The 19,844-nt window shown below is 40.6% G+C and overlaps 1 protein-coding gene across 6 annotated transcripts in view; it reads right to left on the bottom strand.

Moving 5' to 3' along the window:
• The window catches only part of EVC (EvC ciliary complex subunit 1), a 97,492-nt gene that overhangs the window by 9,842 nt on the left and 67,806 nt on the right, over window positions 1-19,844 (bottom strand). For 5 of the 6 annotated variants that reach the window (XM_089777804.1, XM_006128204.4, XM_006128202.4 and 2 more), the window contains 7 exons: window positions 18,595-18,798; window positions 17,875-18,019; window positions 13,802-13,913; window positions 13,043-13,169; window positions 12,038-12,131; window positions 9,669-9,781; window positions 4,284-8,473 (listed from right to left, as the gene is read on the bottom strand). In XM_089777804.1, coding sequence (XP_089633930.1) covers window positions 9,705-9,781; window positions 12,038-12,131; window positions 13,043-13,169; window positions 13,802-13,913; window positions 17,875-18,019; window positions 18,595-18,798 — 759 coding nt within the window. In that variant the 3' untranslated portion in view covers window positions 4,284-8,473; window positions 9,669-9,704. Of the gene's footprint in view, window positions 1-4,283; window positions 8,474-9,668; window positions 9,782-12,037; window positions 12,132-13,042; window positions 13,170-13,801; window positions 13,914-17,874; window positions 18,020-18,594; window positions 18,799-19,844 lie in introns of those variants that run through there. The other variant, XR_016349392.1, reaches the window with a different exon arrangement.

The raw sequence follows: 19,844 nt of genomic DNA on the forward strand, positions 1-19,844 counted from the left end.
ATTTAATCACTACTCTTTGTGTGCATTGTACTAGCCACCATTAACTCCTCACGATGGTATTTATTTCTACTCAAACTGCTTTACATGATTTTTGCATGTTGTAAACAGAGTTCTTGAGTGTGTTGTCCATGACAGTTTTAAGCTGGGATATTCTCATCTTTCCTTAAAAACAAATTAACCACTGCATAAAAATTAAATATTCTGATTCATCTAAGATGCCCAATTTGGGGGTACTTCCTCTTTAAATATCAGATTCCAGGTATGTCTCTGGGGCAAAACAGACCATAGAAGTTAGACCTACTGGCTTCTCAAACCCTTGGGGTATGTCTAGACTACATGGCTCCATCGACGGAGCCATGCAAACTAGTTTACCCGACATAGTCAATGAAGCGGGGATTTAAATAATCTTGTTTCATGAGGAACAAGGGAGCGGTCGACAAAGGCTTCCCTTGTCGACCGATCTGCATCTAGACTGTCACACTGTGCCGGATCAGCTGATTGTCCGCACAGCGCGGCGGCCATTTTTATTTTAATGAAGCAGGGATTATTTAAATTCCCGCTTCATTGACTATGTTGGGTAAACTAGTTTGCATGGCTCCGTCGATGGAGCTATGTAGTCTAGACATACCCATAGTGTTTACTTTGTGAAACATTTGTGTGATGACAGGCACATGAAGTGATATGTATCAATTCATAAAGCCAGTTATTGACTTAAAACAGTTTGAAGGCCATAAACAAACATAGTCTTGGCAGGTTGTGAAGAACAGAAGTGCTATTTCATGAAGTAAGTTAACAGCTATCTGTTCCGGATGTGAGAGGCCTTATCCTTCATCTATGCTCCAGGTGCTTTGCACTGCTCGTGTGCTGCAAAGGTGCTAGAAATCCATCCCACTCCTGCACCCTCCCTCCCAGGACCCCCCCCCCCAACATCCTGCTCCTGAATCTTTACCCAGCTCCCCATCCAGAGCCCCCCCTACACCTCACCCCGCTCCTGCACACCACCTCCTTGCTAGACCCCACACCGCCATCTCCTTCTGTACCCATTTTGTCATCATGGGTGGTTGACTGGTGGTCCGTGGAAAGGTCTGCGTTGAGCAGGGTGGGCCATGGGCCCAAAAGTTTGAGAATCACTGTTCTATAGTCATACATTATAAGGCCAGAAGGGACCACTATAATCATACAGTGTGAACTCCTGCATAACACAGGCCATAGGAGTTACCTGAATAACTTCCTGTTTGAACTAGCACCCATTTTTTAGAAAATCATCCATTCTTGATTTTAAAATGGCCAATGATGGGTTGTCTTGATAATTGTTCCAAAGAAGCATCTCACTGTTAAAAACTTTGGCTCTTATTGCTAGTCTGAATTTGTCCAATTTCAGCTTCCAGCTATTGGCTTGTGTTTTGTCTTTTGTCTGCAAGATCGAAAAGCACTGTAATGTGAAATGTTTGTTCCCCTTGATGGTATTTTCAGACTATGCGCAAGCCACCGCTCAGCCGTCTCCTGGCTAAATAGATCACGCTCATTTTTACAGAAGTAGATTCCAATTTTGTATCCATGTAGGGCTCTACTTACCAGTGGGAACCATGCTAGATGTCTCATTTAATGAAAGCAGGAAAGAAGTGTTAGTAAAGCTAGTGGATCTAGTGCCACGTCCTATTTACAAATACTTTAAAAACTAAAAATATGCAGGAGAGAGCAGGAGGAGATCTCAGCAGAAGAGCAATGTGGGCGCAGCAGGTATTAGTATATGAATGCTAGAAAAGCATGTCATTAGTTTCACGGTGTTGGGGTTTACAACCCGCCACGGAAAGGATGGGAAGGAGCAGTACTGGGCCAACAGGACCCCAACCTGCAGGAACTATAGCACATGGTCCAAATAGAGGAGCTGCTCAAAAGAGGACTCTGCATATCAAGCAGGAAGAAAGTAGATGAGGGACTGTCTGAAGGAAGCCAATGTGGAGCTTCTGGGGATAAAACAATTCAAAGAAGAAGGGTCTGAACCAGGATAAGAGGTCCCCGGCTGGGAGGGTATTGGTCTGACCCTTTTCCCTCCACCACTCCTTGCTGACAGAGAATCATCAAACACTGGGGAGGCAGCTAAAATATTTATTGGACTATCTCAGTTGCTGACATTGATTGGGAAGTCTTGCTGTGAGGAGGGGGAATGGGCGCGCTGTGATTGTGGCTCAAAGTGAAGAGACAGAGCGGAGGTAGGAAGTGACCTATGGGAAGCTGAAAAGGTGCAACAGAAGGGGCAACTGAGACATTACGTACCTCTACTCCCTTGGTCCTGGGCTATGACCCATTGGGAAACCCATGAGGGAGAAACTTGCTGGCAGAACTCTGGAGCACTGGGAAATGATGCCCAATGGCTTGACCACTCCACTCACTGGCCGCCGAGTGAAACACTGCAAATGGACGGGAATGACTGCTGACCCACACCCTGTTCACTTGACTTACTGGCCTCCAAGGGAAAGCTGCTCTACTCATACAATGAGTTACAGCATTAATACAAATTGGTTTGGATTAGAATATTGTAACAGGGACTGCAAGTTATGGGGGCTCACAGGGATTAACAATATATAATGATGTTGTGAGGTAGGGTGTGGCTCAAGTAGAAGTCCACAGGCATGGTTTTGTTTAAGATCCCGGTTGATGACACATGAGAAAGGGTAAATAGCATTCTATATATACTTAGTTCTGCCATAACAGAGAGGGCTGGACTATATGACCACTCATGGTCCTGTCAGTTCAAAGATTCTATACTAATGACCTTTGTAGATTATATTGCATTCGGACATGAAAACAGGGAAGTAATGCAAAGAGACTGTGAGGTTAGAAATATGGACAGAAGATAACAGTGAGATTCTGCTTAGATTACTTGAGATAATCATGGGGAAGTGTGAAGAAGAGATCTGAATGCTGTAATAGGAAAACGGTAACATTCACGCTTGTGCATAGAGCCAGCAAAAGGACTATGAGCCAGTCACACTGTCAAAACAAAACTGAGGCAGGGCTTATGTGATGCAGCATCCTTTGCACAGGTGTGGATTTCTCTTGAGAGGTGACAGTGGGCAGTTAATTAGTGTCTCGTTGTACAGGATGAGTGTCACCACCAAAGAAAAAACAATGGATGATCCTGTAGTGCCTTTAGAGACTAACCAAAAAATATAGATAGTTCATGAGCTTTCATGGGCACAATCCACTTCTTTAGATGATAAAAGGAAAGGGGATATTTAACATGAAACAAGGGAGAAATAACTAGGACTGAATTGACACTCAGAAGAGGAAATTTTAAGTTGATTAGTAAGAAAGTATTTGGAAGAATGGAATCGTCCTATTAGGCAGCAAAATAATTTTCTACATTAGGAAATGAGAAAATTCCTTGTGTGGAAAAGAACCAGATGGCACTTCTGGGGATAAGGACAAGGGGAGGGGTAGATGACTGAGCTATCCCTAGGGCCCAGCTGCTGGAGTTGTTATGGCAGTTAGGTATAAATTAGAGCAACCCTGAGGCTTCACTGTCTTATGAGAGGGAGGTGGCTGATATAATTAGTTAAGAGACAGGGAATAAAAGGTGATGTGCCCCTGCATTTGCTCTCTTTAGCCCTATTACAGAATCTGATTCTACAGGTCTACACTACACCCCTCTGTCAGCAGAGAGATGTAAATAAAGCACACTGAAAGTGCAAATGAAGTGGCACATTACATCAGACTGAAGAATGACTATGTTCACTGCCATAAGGGGGCACTGTTGGCTAGATTTTAAGGTCATTCCCACATTTCCACTTTCCTGAAAAAAAAAAAGCCATCTTTAGCCTTTTTTCTACTAAATTCAATCATTTTTGATGAAATGAGTCACAACGGATACAATGAGACTAGGAAACTACATATAAATAGTGATGGGATACTGCATCTTTCTTGTATAATTTATAATCGTGTATAAAATGTATGTGCCACTCAACACTGCATGCTTGCTAGCTGCATAGTACTGAGAGCTGAGGGTGAGCAACAGGGCCACACTACTCAGATATGGGCAAATACGTTCCAACATTTTAAAAACATTTGAGAAATCAGTAAGTGAAAGGGAAAGCTGCTAGCTAAATATGAACATGAAGCTCAGCAATCCACTGAAATAGTAGAGCAAAACACCTGATCTTGATTGACACGATGATTAACCTATTTACATGTTTAATACAGCGCATGGTCCGGTTATTCCAGTTTCTCAAATTAACTGCAAACACTATATTGTATTTTATTACACAGAACAATAGACACTGTTGTGATTATTAAAATATAAATTTATTTAAAAATGAAAAAGGTGCTTTTAATGAAAGTTTTAAAACTGATTAACTAAAGGCACATCTTATATGATAAAAACATAGTTAAATGCATTATTTAAGTACTGAATGCAGCCAACATCAATAAGCTAATTGGAACTAAATTTTAAAAAAAGGGAAGCAAAAAATGAATTATTATGACAAGGCATGTTGAAAGCCTAGGGAATGTAAAAATATAACAGACAACATAGCTTGCTTCATTTCGAGAATAATTCACAATTCTGAGATAGCCACAAAGAATAACATTTATAGAAAATCTTGGGCTACGTCTAGACTGGCATGATTTTCTGCAAATGCTTTTAATGGAAAAGTTTTCCGTTAAAAGCATTTTCAGAATCGAGCGTCTAGATTGGCACGGACATTTTTCCGCAAAAGCACTTTTAGTGGAAAAGCGTCCGTGACAATCTAGACGCGCTTTTCCGCAAAAAAGCCCCGATCGCCATTTTTGCACAAAGCAAATCTGAGCTGTCTACACTGGCTCATAAGCGCAAAAGCTTTGCGCAAAAGGACTTTTGCCCGAATGGGAGCAGTACAGTATTTCCGCAAGAAGCACTGATTTCAGACAGTAGAAAGTCAGTGTTCTTGCGGAACTTCAAGCGGCCAGTGTAGGCAGCTGGCAAGTTTTTCCGCAAAAGCAGCTGCTTTTGCTTGCCAGTCTAGACACAGCTTTGGTGTATGAAGAAAAACAGCAATACATAAACACTGAGTCAAAATAAAATAAAACATAGATCAAATCCGAGTACACGGCTATTTACTCATGTCCATTAAAATACCATTTATACTTGCATTGATTTTGTTAATCAGTCATTTTAAAATATTAAGCACTAGCACATCAAATGTATATTCTTTGGTATAATTTTAATCAGCATAGTTATAATGGATTCTTATTTTCTTCAACCAACCTGGTTACCAGCTGCTTGCACCCTGCATGCTACCAGCTCTGAATGGCCCATGGCCAACAGTATGAGAGCCACTCAGCAAAACCCAAACACACAAAATAAGCGCTTACATTGAAGCTAAATGGAACTGGCACCTGCAATAATGGCAACGTTCTTTGTTTAATGATGATAATTTCCACATTGTGCCACTGCATCAACCTTTCACCTAATTATTGTGAGCCAGATGGTAGCATAGTACCAGTGACTTTGATATAATGGTGCATCAATTTATGCTAGCTCAGGCTCTGGCCCTGGAACTATAATTATAGTTATCTATGCTGAACATTTCTACACTGGTTTAGTCTCTGGGAAAGGCTACTGTGATGTCCCTTTCAGAATTCATAGAGAGAACCCAACCCTGGTAAAAGCACCTTAACTTGGTCCTTGGTAATAAAACATATTACCCTTCTCTACACACTAGATCAGGGAAGCCAGGTCGAGAAGGGGTCAAACATGTATACTGCTTGACAGGTGGTCCTTGTTCATTGGCCCTACACAAGGGCTACGTCTACACTGCAGGCTTCTTGCACAAGAACTGTTTTGCAGTCTTGCGCAAGAGCGCGTCTACACTGCCATGTGCTTTTGCACAAGAGAGGTGCTTTTGTGCAAGAGCGTCCATGGCAGTGTAGACACTCTCTTGCACAAGAACGCTCTGATGGCCATTTTAGCCATAGGGATTCTTGCGCAAGAAACCCCTGTTGCCCGTCCACACTGCCTTCTTGCACAAGAGCTCTTGTGCAAGAGGGCTTATTCCTCATGGGAGAGGAATAACTCTTGCGCAAGAAGCCCTCTGTTCTGACGCTTTACTGTAAATTTACTTGTGCAAGAACGCACGTACAGTGTAGCCACTCCGCAAGTTTTTGCGCAAGAATGGCTGTTTAGTGCAAGAAGCCTGCAGTGTAGATGTAGCCAAGAAGTATATAACATGCTGGCCTTTAATATGAAAGGCCATAGGGAGATCAGTAGGCTATGCCAGAAAGCCATGGCCAAAAGTTCTGAGGAGGGCTATTTAGTGATGAATTGGACTATTGCTTCCTTTTTTTTCTTGCTTACTCAGAAGGAAGCATCTAAACTGGGGTGCTAGGTGGAAAGGACCTGAGAGCCTTAGGTTCTACTAAATAAATGAAGCACCTCAGAATAAAGTAAAGTTAGGAAAGGACTAACGGAGGAAATGTTCTTCAGCAGTGTTCATTCTGTCTCTAATAATGGCAGAGGTTGGGTTCTTCTGCCCAAATAAACAGTCATCTCAACTTAGTACCAATGACTTAAATACCTGTTTCTTTGAATGTTATGTACTATTACTGCACAAAAAGAGCCCTTTCTAGAAACAGGGCTGTACCTTCTAGCAGCTTCAGTTTCTATGGCTATGTCTACCCTACAGATTTTTGCACAAAAACTCATGGAGTGTCCACACCTCAAGCGCATTTTTGAACAAAAAACCCCCCAAAAAACAAAAAACCAGTAAACCTACAGGACAGAGAGCTTTTTCTGGTAGAGTTATTCCTCTCCCCACAAGGAATAACTCCTTTTTGTGCAAGAGTTCTTGCACAAAAAGGTGTGTGTGGATGCTCAACAGGGGTTTCTTGCGCAAAAAGAGCCTATCACAAAAAACACAGGTGCTCTGATGGCCATACTATGATGGCAATCAGAACTTTCTTGTGCAAGAGTGTCCGTGCAGCGTGGACACTCTTGCGCAAAAGCACATTGCTTTTGCAATGCGCTTTTGAGGTGTGACGCGCTTTTGAGCAAGAAGTTTTCGTGGAAGATCTCTTCTGCAAAACGCTTCTTGCGCAAAATCCTGCAACGTAGACCAAGCTTATGGGAACAAGATACTTTGTCACAGGTTTCCCCTAGATTTAAGTTTTCTTCTACTATCTCATATTCAAATATGTGTCAGGTTTTCAACTGTTGTCTTCATCTGATTTTTCTGAGATGCTGAGTGTTTGACTTCAGCTGAAGTTGTGAATGGGCTGCTTCTCTAGATCTGGCATTCTCTTTTGAATCTCAGAAGGGTAGCTGTGTTAGTCTGTAACTTTTAAAACAAGGGACAGTCCTGTGGTACCTAAAGAGTAACAAAAATATCATGAGCTCTCGTGTAAAATCCACTTCATCAGATGAGTTGGACTGGAAATTACAGTTTTAACCCATGAATGCTCATGATATAATATATTTGTTAGTCTCTAAGGTGCCACGGGACTTCTTGTCTTTTGAATCTATTTGCCTGATTTTTTTTATTTTAGAAGTTAATGGGAGCTGCAGTGAATGGGCAATGAGCGCTGTGCTGTGTTCGTGCCTCATTGTTTTAATGATGTTTACTGCTAATACTGATTATCAGTCAACATTTTCCAATGATTTTTTGTTCACTTTGCAGCTTGACCTTTCAAATGTACCTTCTGTTTCTCCACGCTAAGTTCTCATCACCTGCCTTGCCAGAAAGAGACCTCCCTCCCTGATCTTTGCACCACTGCCTAATGTGGTAGGCTTGAGTTTGCTTGAGGCTTTAACATACGTACTCAAATCTTTATTCAAACTAAAGACATAGACTTCTAAGAGTGAGCATTGCCATGCAAAGGCTGACACGTGTTTTTATGCTAATCTGGAACTCTAATTCCTGAACGGGATCCTGGCTGGCCAAAGAGCTAGAAGACTCCCCTCTCTAATAAGTTCTCCATCTGGAGGCCCTACAGATCAGGTGTTGTAGCTGAATCTACCCTCCTTAATGTTCCTCCCTTTTATTTTTTTCTTGATTCTAAAGGGCAGGAGACTTTCGGCAAACCCAGCTATTTTTCACACAAAAAAATCCTCTCTCAGGGCTCTTGTTGGTGGAGAGAGCTTACTTCCTGTTCTTCCATTTAGAATTGAGTGGGAATGTTTCATTATCAGCCCAAGGAAGATGGCTACTTGCTGTATCTCCATATGGTAGGACATATTTTTTGTATTTTTGTTTAAACTGCTTTTTAACTGTGGAATGAGATTTCTTAGATTTTTTAATAAGGTTCTTATTTGTTATCCAATACTCAGTAAATATTTGCAGTAGTTCAGTTTGCCCACACAAAAAAAAATGCTTTGGGATTCAACATTCAGTTTGACAAACAATTCTGAGGACTGTTTCCACTACACGTTGCATCTCTTCTTGGGCATCTTTGAATTCTTGATCAATTTCAGTTTCATGCTGCCTCTCCAAATCTACTTCTGATTAAAAAACAAACCCAACAACATAAAATTTCACACACATTCTCCTTGCCTTTGACTTCACTGTAAAATATCATTTCACTTTAATAACAGAAGGGAGTTTAAAAGCTTCAGAGGGTTAGCTGAGTTAGTGTGGACAGGATAAACTTAAAAAACAACAAAAAGTCTGGTAGCACTTTAAAGACTAACAAAACATGTCATCTGAAGAAGTGGGCTGTGCCCACAAAAGCTCATGATACCATCTACATGTTTTGTTAGTCTTTAGAGTGCCAGCAGACTATTTGTTGTTTTTCAAGAAGGGAGTTTGTTACATAGTAATATTGGGGTTGCACTTTCTGGTTTCAACTGACTTATTAAAAACCTGCCAAAGCAGGGTATTAATCTGCCCTGTGCTACAAATGTGTCTTCTGTTTGCTGTAGAAAAGCAGTGTATATGAGAGCATGGTGAAGAGCTATCAGGGACAAGACCCATCTTCTGAAAGCTATCCAAGCCCAAGGTCATGCTTCCTAAAGGCTCCATATGGTTCTTGAAAAGCAACTACTTGCAATGCCTGTCAGTTTCAGTAGTGCCCTAATAATCAGCTGACTTGTTTCAGGTCTGAGCCTCTTTTTCTTTGTGTAATTAGCACCCAAGCAGATGTTTCAAATAGTGATTTTGCTGATAGTAAAAGATGTCAGCGCTGCTGCCCCTGAAGCCAACAACCGGCACCAGGAAAAAAAGGGAATCATAGAATCACATGGCAGTACCAAACAATCAGTAATGATTGTTTAGATACCAGCGTCCAGATTTTGTTTGCTGTAAATTATTATAGTTCCACTGACTTCAACAGATCAATGTTGAATCACACCACCTGTGAATCTGTCCCCATGTATAAGAAACACATTGAAAGACACCTTAGAAAGACACCTTGGACAGAAACATACCACTTCTGATTTCTCACTAAAATTAAAGCGAAACTTGAAAAAAGAGGGAAAAAGAGACTAAGGATCCCAGCTTAGAAACAATTCCTGAATTTAAAAAGGTTGGGAGAAAAGAGTGTTATTACGCTAACAAGAATATTAGTAAGAAAAGGAAAGACTGTAGATACATATATATATATTTCTACCAGATCAAGTACTTTCTTGAGAAACAGATTTTGTATCAGTTATTACAAACATGATTTTCAGTAGACACTCATTTTAGCTCCTGTTATACCTGACTCATCCAGAAGTCTGTGTCTGGGGCATCTGGTCATTTTTCATCGATGTCACCAGAGTCCTCTTTTCCCCAGGAGTGGGAGTTCTTCCTTTTTGTTTTTTGGCTTTTTCCTGATAATGCATGGAAATGTGATTTAAAATCATTATGGTAACTTCTTGTGATTATGACTTACCATGCAGTGGGCATGTATGTCTGTTTATGCTTACCAAAGGCTAATATGTTTTAGCATATGGCATAATTCTTCATGCACAATTAGCTTGTTTCTAAGCAGATAAACTAAGATTGAGATTGCTAAGAGCTACAGTCAAATAGAAGAACAAAGGTAGTTGTAAGGGAACTTAGACACACTTTTGATGTTAAGCATTAATTCTTTTTGTGTGGCTTCCACTATGTCTCCAGTTTTGCACTCACAGTTAGGGACAAGCAATGGTTGGGGGAGAATGATAGCAAGGGAGTGAATTAGAGTGGGTTCAAAAGTGCTTCAGTGAGTTAATTGAGCATTAGTGCCACTAACTTTCAATTGAACTTACAGTCCTAATTGAAACCTCACCCTAAATATTTCACTACAGCAACTGATTAATGGATTCAACTAGGGCAGGGATTTTCAACCTGGAGGTTGCACACTCATTTAACTGCACTTGCAGCTGAAACAGTGAATTAATTAAGGCTGCAGTTGACAATGAAGAACTCTGAAAAGCTGTAGACCCAAGGCAGAGTAAAGATTAGCTCTAACTTGAAGCTTTTTCTCTGAGATAAGAACAGCTTTTTAGGGTAAGAATTTGCCTGTATTAAGTTTCAGTGGTTTAAGCATTATTTTTGTTTACTGTACCTAATTTTTGCTTGCAAGTAAAACAGATCAAAGTATTTAAAACCTACTTTTTGTATTTATAAATCACTTTTGTTTATTATCAAGCCCAGTGTAAATAACTGTTGGGGGGAGGGAAGGGGAAGGATAACAAAACTATTGAGTTTCCATTGTGCATCTCTCTCTTTCATTGATTAAAGGGGGTCGACTTTATGAACTTTCCCTGTGCCCCTGTATAAAAAGTTGTACAGATAGATTTATTTGGATTTTTGTTTGCCTTTGCAGATTGGTTTCCTATGTGTTGAGCCCTTATAATTGAGGGCCTGTTTCAGTTTAATGTCTATTGTTCTGCAGGGAGGTAACCTCAACTTTGTGCCTTGTCTTGGGGAGAACAAAGAATCAGGCCCTGCAGGACAGGGTAGTGGGGAGCCCCAGAGCACAGGAAACTGGGTATCAGTGGCATGATCATCACACTGGGGACAATTCTTGTAAGTAGAGAAAGCCCCCCTGACTGTACTTGTACAAAGAAGTTTACTTTTTTTAGGCTGTTAGTGTGGAATGAAAGAGGATTATTACTTCTTCCCCATCCAGTGAAGAGATCTGGGTGCTTCAGTTCTGATGCCCGTTTGATCACAAATAACTAATCTGTTAATGGAATCTTTTCTTATGGTCAGGTATTTTTGAAGAGGGTGCTGAAAGTGTCAATGTAATTCTGGACTGAATAATTAAGCCTTAATGTACTGGACACCTTTTTGGTAAGGCTCACATGAATGTGTAAAATGATATGGTAACTTTTCATGACAGAAGCTCTACTCAGCAGAATTTCTCTCTCCTTCTTCTCTGATGCATGTTCCAATCAGAATCTCATTTGGTGCCTGCACTGATCTTTTACCAGATGAAATGTAGCAGGAAAACCCACTACTCAGCTACAAGCAGTAGATGACTGTTTGGGGAACACTTTGCTACTCAGGAAGGTTTTCAGAATCTCATTTGGTGCCTACACTGATCTTTTACCAGATGAAACCCAGCAGGAAAACCCACCACTCTCAGCTACAAGCAGTAGATGACTGTTTTGGGAACCCTTTGTTACTCAAGAAGGTTTTCAAAGGTGCTTATGTCCTCAACTCGCACTGATTTTTTTCAGTGAGAGATGGGTGCCTTGCTGCTGTTTATGCCTTCCAGCATATCCTTTCCAATGTGGTACAACAGGAGTAAGGCCAGTAAATTAATGTCTTGGGCTTGAAAGAGATTAGGAGGGTCCTCTGTTAGAAACATAACTCAGCACATTTAAAGAGAGGTCCACAAGAGCATTTATTTTTAAAATACCCTTCTCTCTATTTTTCCATTTGAGTATATTGATCTGGGGATGGTAAATGTTTAAAAATGCTGGCCTGTAAATGAGGCCTTCTGTCAGCCTGGATTAGAATCTTAACTGGCTAAACATATTGCCTATTTTCATTTTTATGAAAATTTTATAATGGTTTGCAAATTGGCATACCCTTACCATTCATGGCACTTTTAATACAAAAAAATCCCAACAAACATGCATCTCACTACGAACCTGAGTGTAAGCTTCTATTGAAAGGTTGCTTGCACGCTGTGAGTGGAATTTGGGCCAGTGCAGCTAGCTCTGTAATGAAATCTTGTTCTGCTTGCTGAACACAAAGGGAGACATATAAAACTTGATAAGGGAATAATACTAACAAAATTCAAACATCTCAGGATGACTTGGAATCATTCTACTCGTGGAGGGGACATGTGGGTTTGGAAGTGTGAAGAACAAGGCAGTCACCAGGATCACATCTGTAAACCAAAGTGTGTACCAGCAGTAGTAATAAGAAGACTATGTCCTCTGCTTTTGCTCAGCAAAGAGTGAGTGATGCGGAACAGAAATGTTCTCAGTGATAGGTTAGGGTGGGGCATGCTCACAACTGGTTCCAGAGGGTACTTGAAGTGAGGAAAATACACATTAAAACAAAAACATTCACCATTTTTTTTTTTCTCTGCGCTAATGGAATACTCTCTAGGGTTATGTCTAGACTGCAAGCCTCTTTCGAAAGAGCCTCTTTAGAAAGAGAGCGTCTAGACTGCACGCGGAACTTTCGAAAAAGCAAGCCGCTTTTTCGAAAGAAAGCACCCAGTGAGTCTGGATGCTCTCTTTCTAAAAAGCCTGTTTGCTTTCAAAAACGCCTTCTTTCGAAAGAGCACTTTCGAAAGAAGGCGTTCTTCCTCGTGGAATTAGGTTTACCACTGTCGAAAGAAAAGCCGTATTCTTTCGATTTAATTTCGAAAGAACGCGGCTGCAGTCTAGATGCAGGTGAAGTTTTTTCGAAAAAAGGCTACTTTTTTCGAAAAAACCCCTGAGTCTGGACACAGCCTTGGAGGATCAGATTTAACACACTAGCTGGTCTGTTCTTGACAATGCTTTTGGAAACTCAGAGCCTGATCCAGTCTTTCTCTGGACTTCAATGGGCTTTGGAAAAAACTTCAGAGTCTCTCAGAAGGTTTTGCCACTGACTTCAATGGGAGCAAGTCCTCAGCTAGCTATACCTGCAACTTGTTTTACCTTTAGTTGATTTTCAAGTTGTGTTTCTAGATGATGCAATGCCAGTATCTTCCGTTTTAGGGAGTCCAGACGAATTTGCTGCTGCACATCAAACTGAGCCAAGAATTTTTGTTGTTGTAACAACATCCTGGTAAAAGAAGCAAGCTAGTTAAAGAGCGTTTAACTATTTTACCTCATGGAATATAGCTCTATTTGCGCTATTTAGAAAATGTGCTATGTTTCTCAACCTGTGGGACTTGGGAGGATTCTTTGAAAGCACAGGATGCTAACTGTACTTGCCTTTGCATTTTAAATAAGGTTATTCAAGATCCCTTCCCCTCCCAATTTTGTCTTAATTACTATGTAAATTTACACAAGTGAACAAGAGTACTTACAGTGTTATAACTAGATTACAGGGAATATGATGCATCTGAAAGCAGCAGTCTCAATCTTATATTTACTTCATAGAACTTCTAAAAGTTAACACAGGGCTTGAATTTTTTTTTAAAAAAACTGTTCTGATAGCAAGTATCTTATGTGCTACTTTTTGTACTGTGATTAATGAATATCAAAACATTTAATAGTTATAGACCAATTCTCTGAGCTCAGATACACGCATATTGAGAATATTTTCATTTAAAGGCAAAACACACACAAATGTCAACAAGATTTTTTGTGATCTGTTATTTTAAATTATTTAATCACAGCTTAGTTCACATAACTGAAACAACTCACAAGGTCTAATGGTTGAAAATAAGTAATATGCCTGCCTGCTCTTACCTTTGATGGACTGCAGATGACATGTTCAGGGTACCTTGATTCATTTTTTCTTTCAATGTCTGTTCTCTTTCTTCTTGTTTTTTTCTGAGTCTGTTACTTTCAGTCCTATCAGCTAAAATATAATTTTTGTAAATTTTTTTGGCTCAAAATAACAAATCTTGTCATATTTTTGAATTGTGGCAATATATTCATTTATATTTTCTGACCAGCACAATTCAATACAATCCCAGCCTTTCTACAGTTTGTGCTGGTGTAATGTTTAAATACCATTTTACACAGCAGTTGTATGTATACTTATAAGGGCTCTTAAGCAATTTAAAAAAATAACCGTGATTAATCATGCAATTTCATTATTAAATAATAGAATACCATTTATTTTAAATATTTAGGATGTTTTCCTCAATTTTCAAATGTATTTGTTACAATATGGAAGAAAGTGTACAGTGCTCACTACGTGTTTATTTTTTATTACAAATATTTGAACTGTAAAGAACAAAAATTGAATTTTTCAATTAATCTCATACAAGTAGTGAACCCTATTATGAAAGGTAAATTTACATATACAGTATAGAATTATGTACAAAAAACTCTCATTCAAAAATAAAACAATATAATACTAATAAGCTGTAAAGTCCACTTAGTTCTACTTTTTGTTCAGCCAATCATTCAGACAAATAGGTTTGGTTACAACTTGCAGGAGATAATGCTGCCTGCTTTTCACTTTCAGGTGACAAGAACAACAGGCATTCACGTGGCACTGTTGTAGCCAGCACTGCAAGATATTTACGAGTCTGATGAGCTAAGATTCATATGGCCCTTAATGCTTCAACCACCATTCCTAAGGAAATGCGTCTATGTTGGTGACAGCTTCTGCTTGATAATGATCCAAAGCATGACACACATTCATTTTCATCATCTGAATCAGATGTCACCACCCGAAGGTTGATTTTGGATTTCCACATCTGTGTGTCTTGCTTTTAAGACTTCTGAAAGCATGCTCCACATCTTGTCCCTCTGAGACACTGGATGGCACTTCAGATTCTTAAACATTGGATGAGTGCTGTAGCTATCTCTAGAAATTTCACATTGGTACCTTCTTTGCATTTTGTCAAATCTGCCATGAAAGCATTCTTAAAATGAATATGTGCTTGGTTATCATCCGAGACTATTACATAAAATACAGGGCAGAATGCAGATAAAACAGAGCGGGAGACGCACAATTCTCCCTCAAGTTCAGTCACAACTTTAATTAATGCATTATTTTTTCAATGAGCATCATCATCATTGAAGCATGTCCTCTGGAATGGTGTCTGAAGCATGAAGAGGCATATAAATGTTTAGCATATCTGTCAGTAAGTACCTTGCAACACCAGCTACAAAAATGACACACAAATACCGATTCTCACTGTCAGATGATTTACAAATTAGTCGTTGTCGTCAGTATCTCACATCAATGTAAACAAACTTGCCTTACCTGCCTTACCAATTGGCAGAACAAACAGTAGCAGGGAGTAGATTTGCGGGCTCTAAAATTGTATTATTTTGTTTCCAGTGAAGTTATGTAAGCAAAAAAAAATAATTCTACATTTGTAAGTTATATTTTCACAAAAAAGAGATTGCACTTCAATACTAGGATGAGGTGAATTGAAAAATATTTCTAGTATCATTTTTTTCAGTGCATATATTGTTAATCAGAAATAATAGAAAATGAGAATTGTATACTTTGTATTCTGTGATGGAACTGAAATCAATATAGAAAATGTAGAGAATTCCACAAATATTCATAAATGTCATTTGGTATTATTAATAGTGTGACTAGTTAATCATATGCATTAATTATGATTGGCAGTCTTAATACTTATATTTTGGAATTTCTACTATAATTGGTTGAAAAACTTTCCAGTCTTGTGGTAATTCATGTCACCAGAAAGGCTCATAATTTGGCTCCAGGCTATAGTTTTGTAGGGAATTTATTTTTTACTTATGGAGCCTCTGCAGGAGACTCAGCATTGTACAAGGAAGTCAAATCACTCCATCAGGTCATAGAACTCATCCTTGGATAGAGTCTGGACTTCTGGAAGCCACAAGTCCTTGATGCTAACAACTAGGTTGGAAAGTTTTCAAGAAGCAAGACCTGCTATATGAAGGACTTAATTGGTTCTGGTATGAGAACACTTCTAAATTAGCTTAGTTTTATTAGTCTTGTGCTTTAATGAAGAGCACAGGCCCCACTTGTGCTAGCCACTGTAGCAGACTCCTTGTCTTCCTAAGTACAGGGGAGCATGTGATACAAGCCCAAGCCTTCCCTGAACATAGTATGGCAGACTTCCAAGTGGAGAAGATGACATCTGTTTCCAGAATTACCTCAGGCACAGCTGGACCTAGAATAGACAGTAAGATATGGGGAAAAACAAAACAAGAAGGAGGGAGCAAGAAGCAAGAGTTATAGGGCTAAGGGAGACTCAAGTAACATGCAAGGTTGGTAGTGTACTATGTCAAAGGGCAGCATCTGATAAACATGCACCAATTCCAAGTTTCTCAGACAGGTTATGGTTAATGGCCAGTGGTACAGGGTAGATGTAAGTACTATAGAATTCTGTCTCCTAACATAATAAACAAGAATCACAAGAGGAGTAGTTGTTCATAGCTTTTAAAAACCTATGATGGATAGCAGTAAAAAACACATGGGTCTTCAATATTCTGACTGCTTTTTGTTTGTTGTGATTGTCTACTGGATGTATCTTTGATCACACAAATCTAGATACTATTATCGAGGGTCTAATGAACTCCTTTATTACTAACAAATAAATTTGTGCTCTATAATGCCAGTAGGGTTTCACTTCAGTAATGCAATGAAGTTATTTTCCCTCTAACTGTGGATCTTCAAACAAAGAGCAAAATCTCATTTTTATCAGCTGCTTATATATTTAAATCTCCCATAGTGTGTAAGCAGTCATACCGATGTATTGAACCATTAATGTTATTCATGATTCATGCAGACAACATGCTCAACAGAAAACTACTAGACATGGTACTCTACTTAGGAGTGGTAGCTCTCATTCCATCCTTTGTCACTCAGTCATATGAGTGATATTCAAGGCCCTGCTTAAGCAAAACATTTAGGCATATACTTAAATCCATCCCTATTTATCAAAACATTTTGGCACAAGCTTAACTGTACCCAGCTGCTCAGGCCTATTGAAGACACTGGGACTCAAGCAGATGTTTAAGGTCAGAGTTGAGTAGGGATGTACTGCTGCATCAGGGCCAAAGGCACTAGGAGTTGGAAGCATTCATTCAGCATCTTTTAGGATCAGAGCCAGAATGAGAAATACGGAGACACTACTGCATAGCTTCTGTTCAACAACGCAGGCTCCAAAATGCATCGGAGTGCCTGTCCTTTCTATCACATGCTTCACTACAGAAAACTGAATGAAAGGTGGTGGCCATTATCTGGTACAGCCAAAGTTTTACCCTTGGTGTACTGGTAATGTTTTGGAAAACAAAGCCTATAACTGTTATATTCCTAGCATGTTGAAGATGCAAGTAGCTCTACAAATCTCATTTACTTTTTGACTCCCTGTTTTTCACTCTGTTATGTTTCAGTTATCTTTATATGCTGCAACACGATGCTATTGGCAGCACCCTAATCACTTGGGACAGCTGCAGACCCAGCAGAGGAAAATTCTACACTTTCTAGTGGGAGCCTGTGAGCACCTGGGTGGCAATCACAGGGTTAACAAGGTCATGGAGGTGGGGATTACTATAAGAAGAGGAAGCAAAGATGGCAGAGAAGGAATCTCAAAAGGAACTCAGAGGGTTAGTCCAGGCTGGGGCTCAGGGAAGCCTGTCATTGCCACAAGCCTGTGTTGCATGCATGGGCTTTTTAGGTAAGGAGACAGCTTGGCAAAAGATAACCACCAGGTATGCCTTTATGACGGCAGAACCACTTGAACTGGCCAGAGAGTGAGGTTCTCTTGGTAGTGAAGGAGGGGCACCATCACATATACCAACATAAATTAATGGCATTGAAGTAAACCTCAACCCCACATAATTGCTGCTATTCTTCATACCTTGCAGGGATTTCAGTTGCTGAAGTTTTCTGTCTTCATGCCCAACCATGATTTTTTCTATTTGCTGGTAGTAGCTCTGTACCAGTCTCTTGACACCATTGCTGGTTACATATACACTCTCTACAGCTGCTTCTATCAGTCTCTCCTGCAATACACAGTACATGTAGCTGTTAATTTATTAAGGGAAGAAGTAAAATAGACATGAAGAAAACTTCATTTTCTAACTGTCAGTGTGTACGTGCAAGTACATTTCTGTGACTTCAGTGCTTGCAAAATGTGCCAGATTGATGGTCTGGAAAATAGGATCCCCTGTTTACCCACAGAACAGTACAACATGAATAGTGGCAGTGCAAGCTTCCCACTAATGTGCTTCAGTCCTCCTCTGCATAGCAGACAGTTTTCATAAGGAATAGTTCAGTCTTTAAAAATAACGTGTGTTGTGGGGCTCAGATTATGGGCAGTGGTCCCAACGTGCTCCTACTCAATTTTTCTCTGTCATGGAGAGAGAGCTCAGCTCTTTTATACTTCTGAATTGGGCCTAATAGGACCTGGTCTGGCTGCCAGGATGTGTCAGCCAAAGAGAGATTCATCTTTATTTAGTGTTTGTAAAATTTGATAGCAGACTGTAGTTCTTCCACTTGTGATGCTTCCTTACATTAGATAAATTACTAGAGGGTCCCTGCATTTTATCTAAAAGGCTCTTAGGGACTGATCAAATACCTTAAAGTCCTTTCCCTCAGGGCTTTGCTTAGAAGCTTCTTGCCGAGCATGCTGGTGCAAAGCCTGCCCAATCACTTGTTCCATGTGCTGCTGCACAAGCTGAAGAGCTTCTTGGATTTCTGCAACTAACTGTTGGTGAAATTCCAAACGTGTTTGTTGAGTTTCCTCCTCTAGCTTCTCCTCTTCTTCCAGAATGTGAGATTCCTGGTAATCCAACAAAAGCGATAAGACTACTAACATCCCACTACATACCTTTAAGGCCATATAACTGGGCATTAGACTCTTGATTAGGGCAATAATTTTTAATGGGGGGCCAAATCCAAGAATTTGGTAAGTGGTCAAGGGCCACACTCTGCCTTTATATTAACGGGGAACATGTAAGGGCCTGGGATGGAAGTTGGGTGCAAAAGGGAGCTTAGGATAAGGGATTCAGGCAGAGGTGGGTAATAACTTTTGGTGGCAGGCCACTCCAAGATTTTTGGTAAGAGTCAAGGGCTGCACTTTTCTGTGGAGTGGGTGCAGGGTCTAGGATGGACGTTGGGGGCAGCAGGGTACACCGGGTAAGGGACTGGGGTGCAGGAGATGGTGTGGGGTCTGAGAGGGTGTTTGGGTAAAGGAGGGGGTTCTGGGACAGGAAAATAGGATGCAGGTTCTGGGAGGGGATATGGGTGCAGGAGAATTCTGGCCTGGGAGGAGAGGTGTATGAGGGGGTACAGAGTCCGGGAGGAAGTTGTGACCTGGGGCATGGGGTGCAGAGGGCTTTGATGGTGACCCGGGGGAGGGAGTTGGGATGTAGGCAGGGCTGGAGTGCCAGAGGCAGGCTCTGGCTGGGAGCAGCTTACCTAAGACGTTCCGGGCTAGTAGCTCTGCAGCACTCCCAAGGCAGGCTTGGCTCCTTGCCTGCTGCAGCCCCAGATGGCTTACAGGCTGCACCCTCCACATGGCTCTCATCTCTGGGTGGGAGAAGAGGGTTGCGCTGCCCTTGTCTCCCAGGCCAATCTTTCAGCTCCTATTGGCTGGTTGTTTCCAGCCAATAGGAGCTGAGAGATTGGCTGAGGTCAGTTCTTACTGGCCAAAAACAACCGGCCAATAGGAGCTGAGGATTGGGTTGAGGCGATCACATGTCGCTTCCTCTCTCCCTGCAGAGCAGAGAAACATATGGACTGCGCTTTAAATCGTGGCAGCTGTGTGTTTGAAGATTCTGTCAGGGTGATCTGCGGGCCGGATCCAATGGCTTCGTGGGTCAGTCA

This window comes from Pelodiscus sinensis, chromosome 4 (assembly GCF_052426305.1).
Source record: "Pelodiscus sinensis isolate ZL-2025 chromosome 4, ASM5242630v1, whole genome shotgun sequence".
Taxonomy (NCBI): domain Eukaryota; kingdom Metazoa; phylum Chordata; order Testudines; family Trionychidae; genus Pelodiscus; species Pelodiscus sinensis.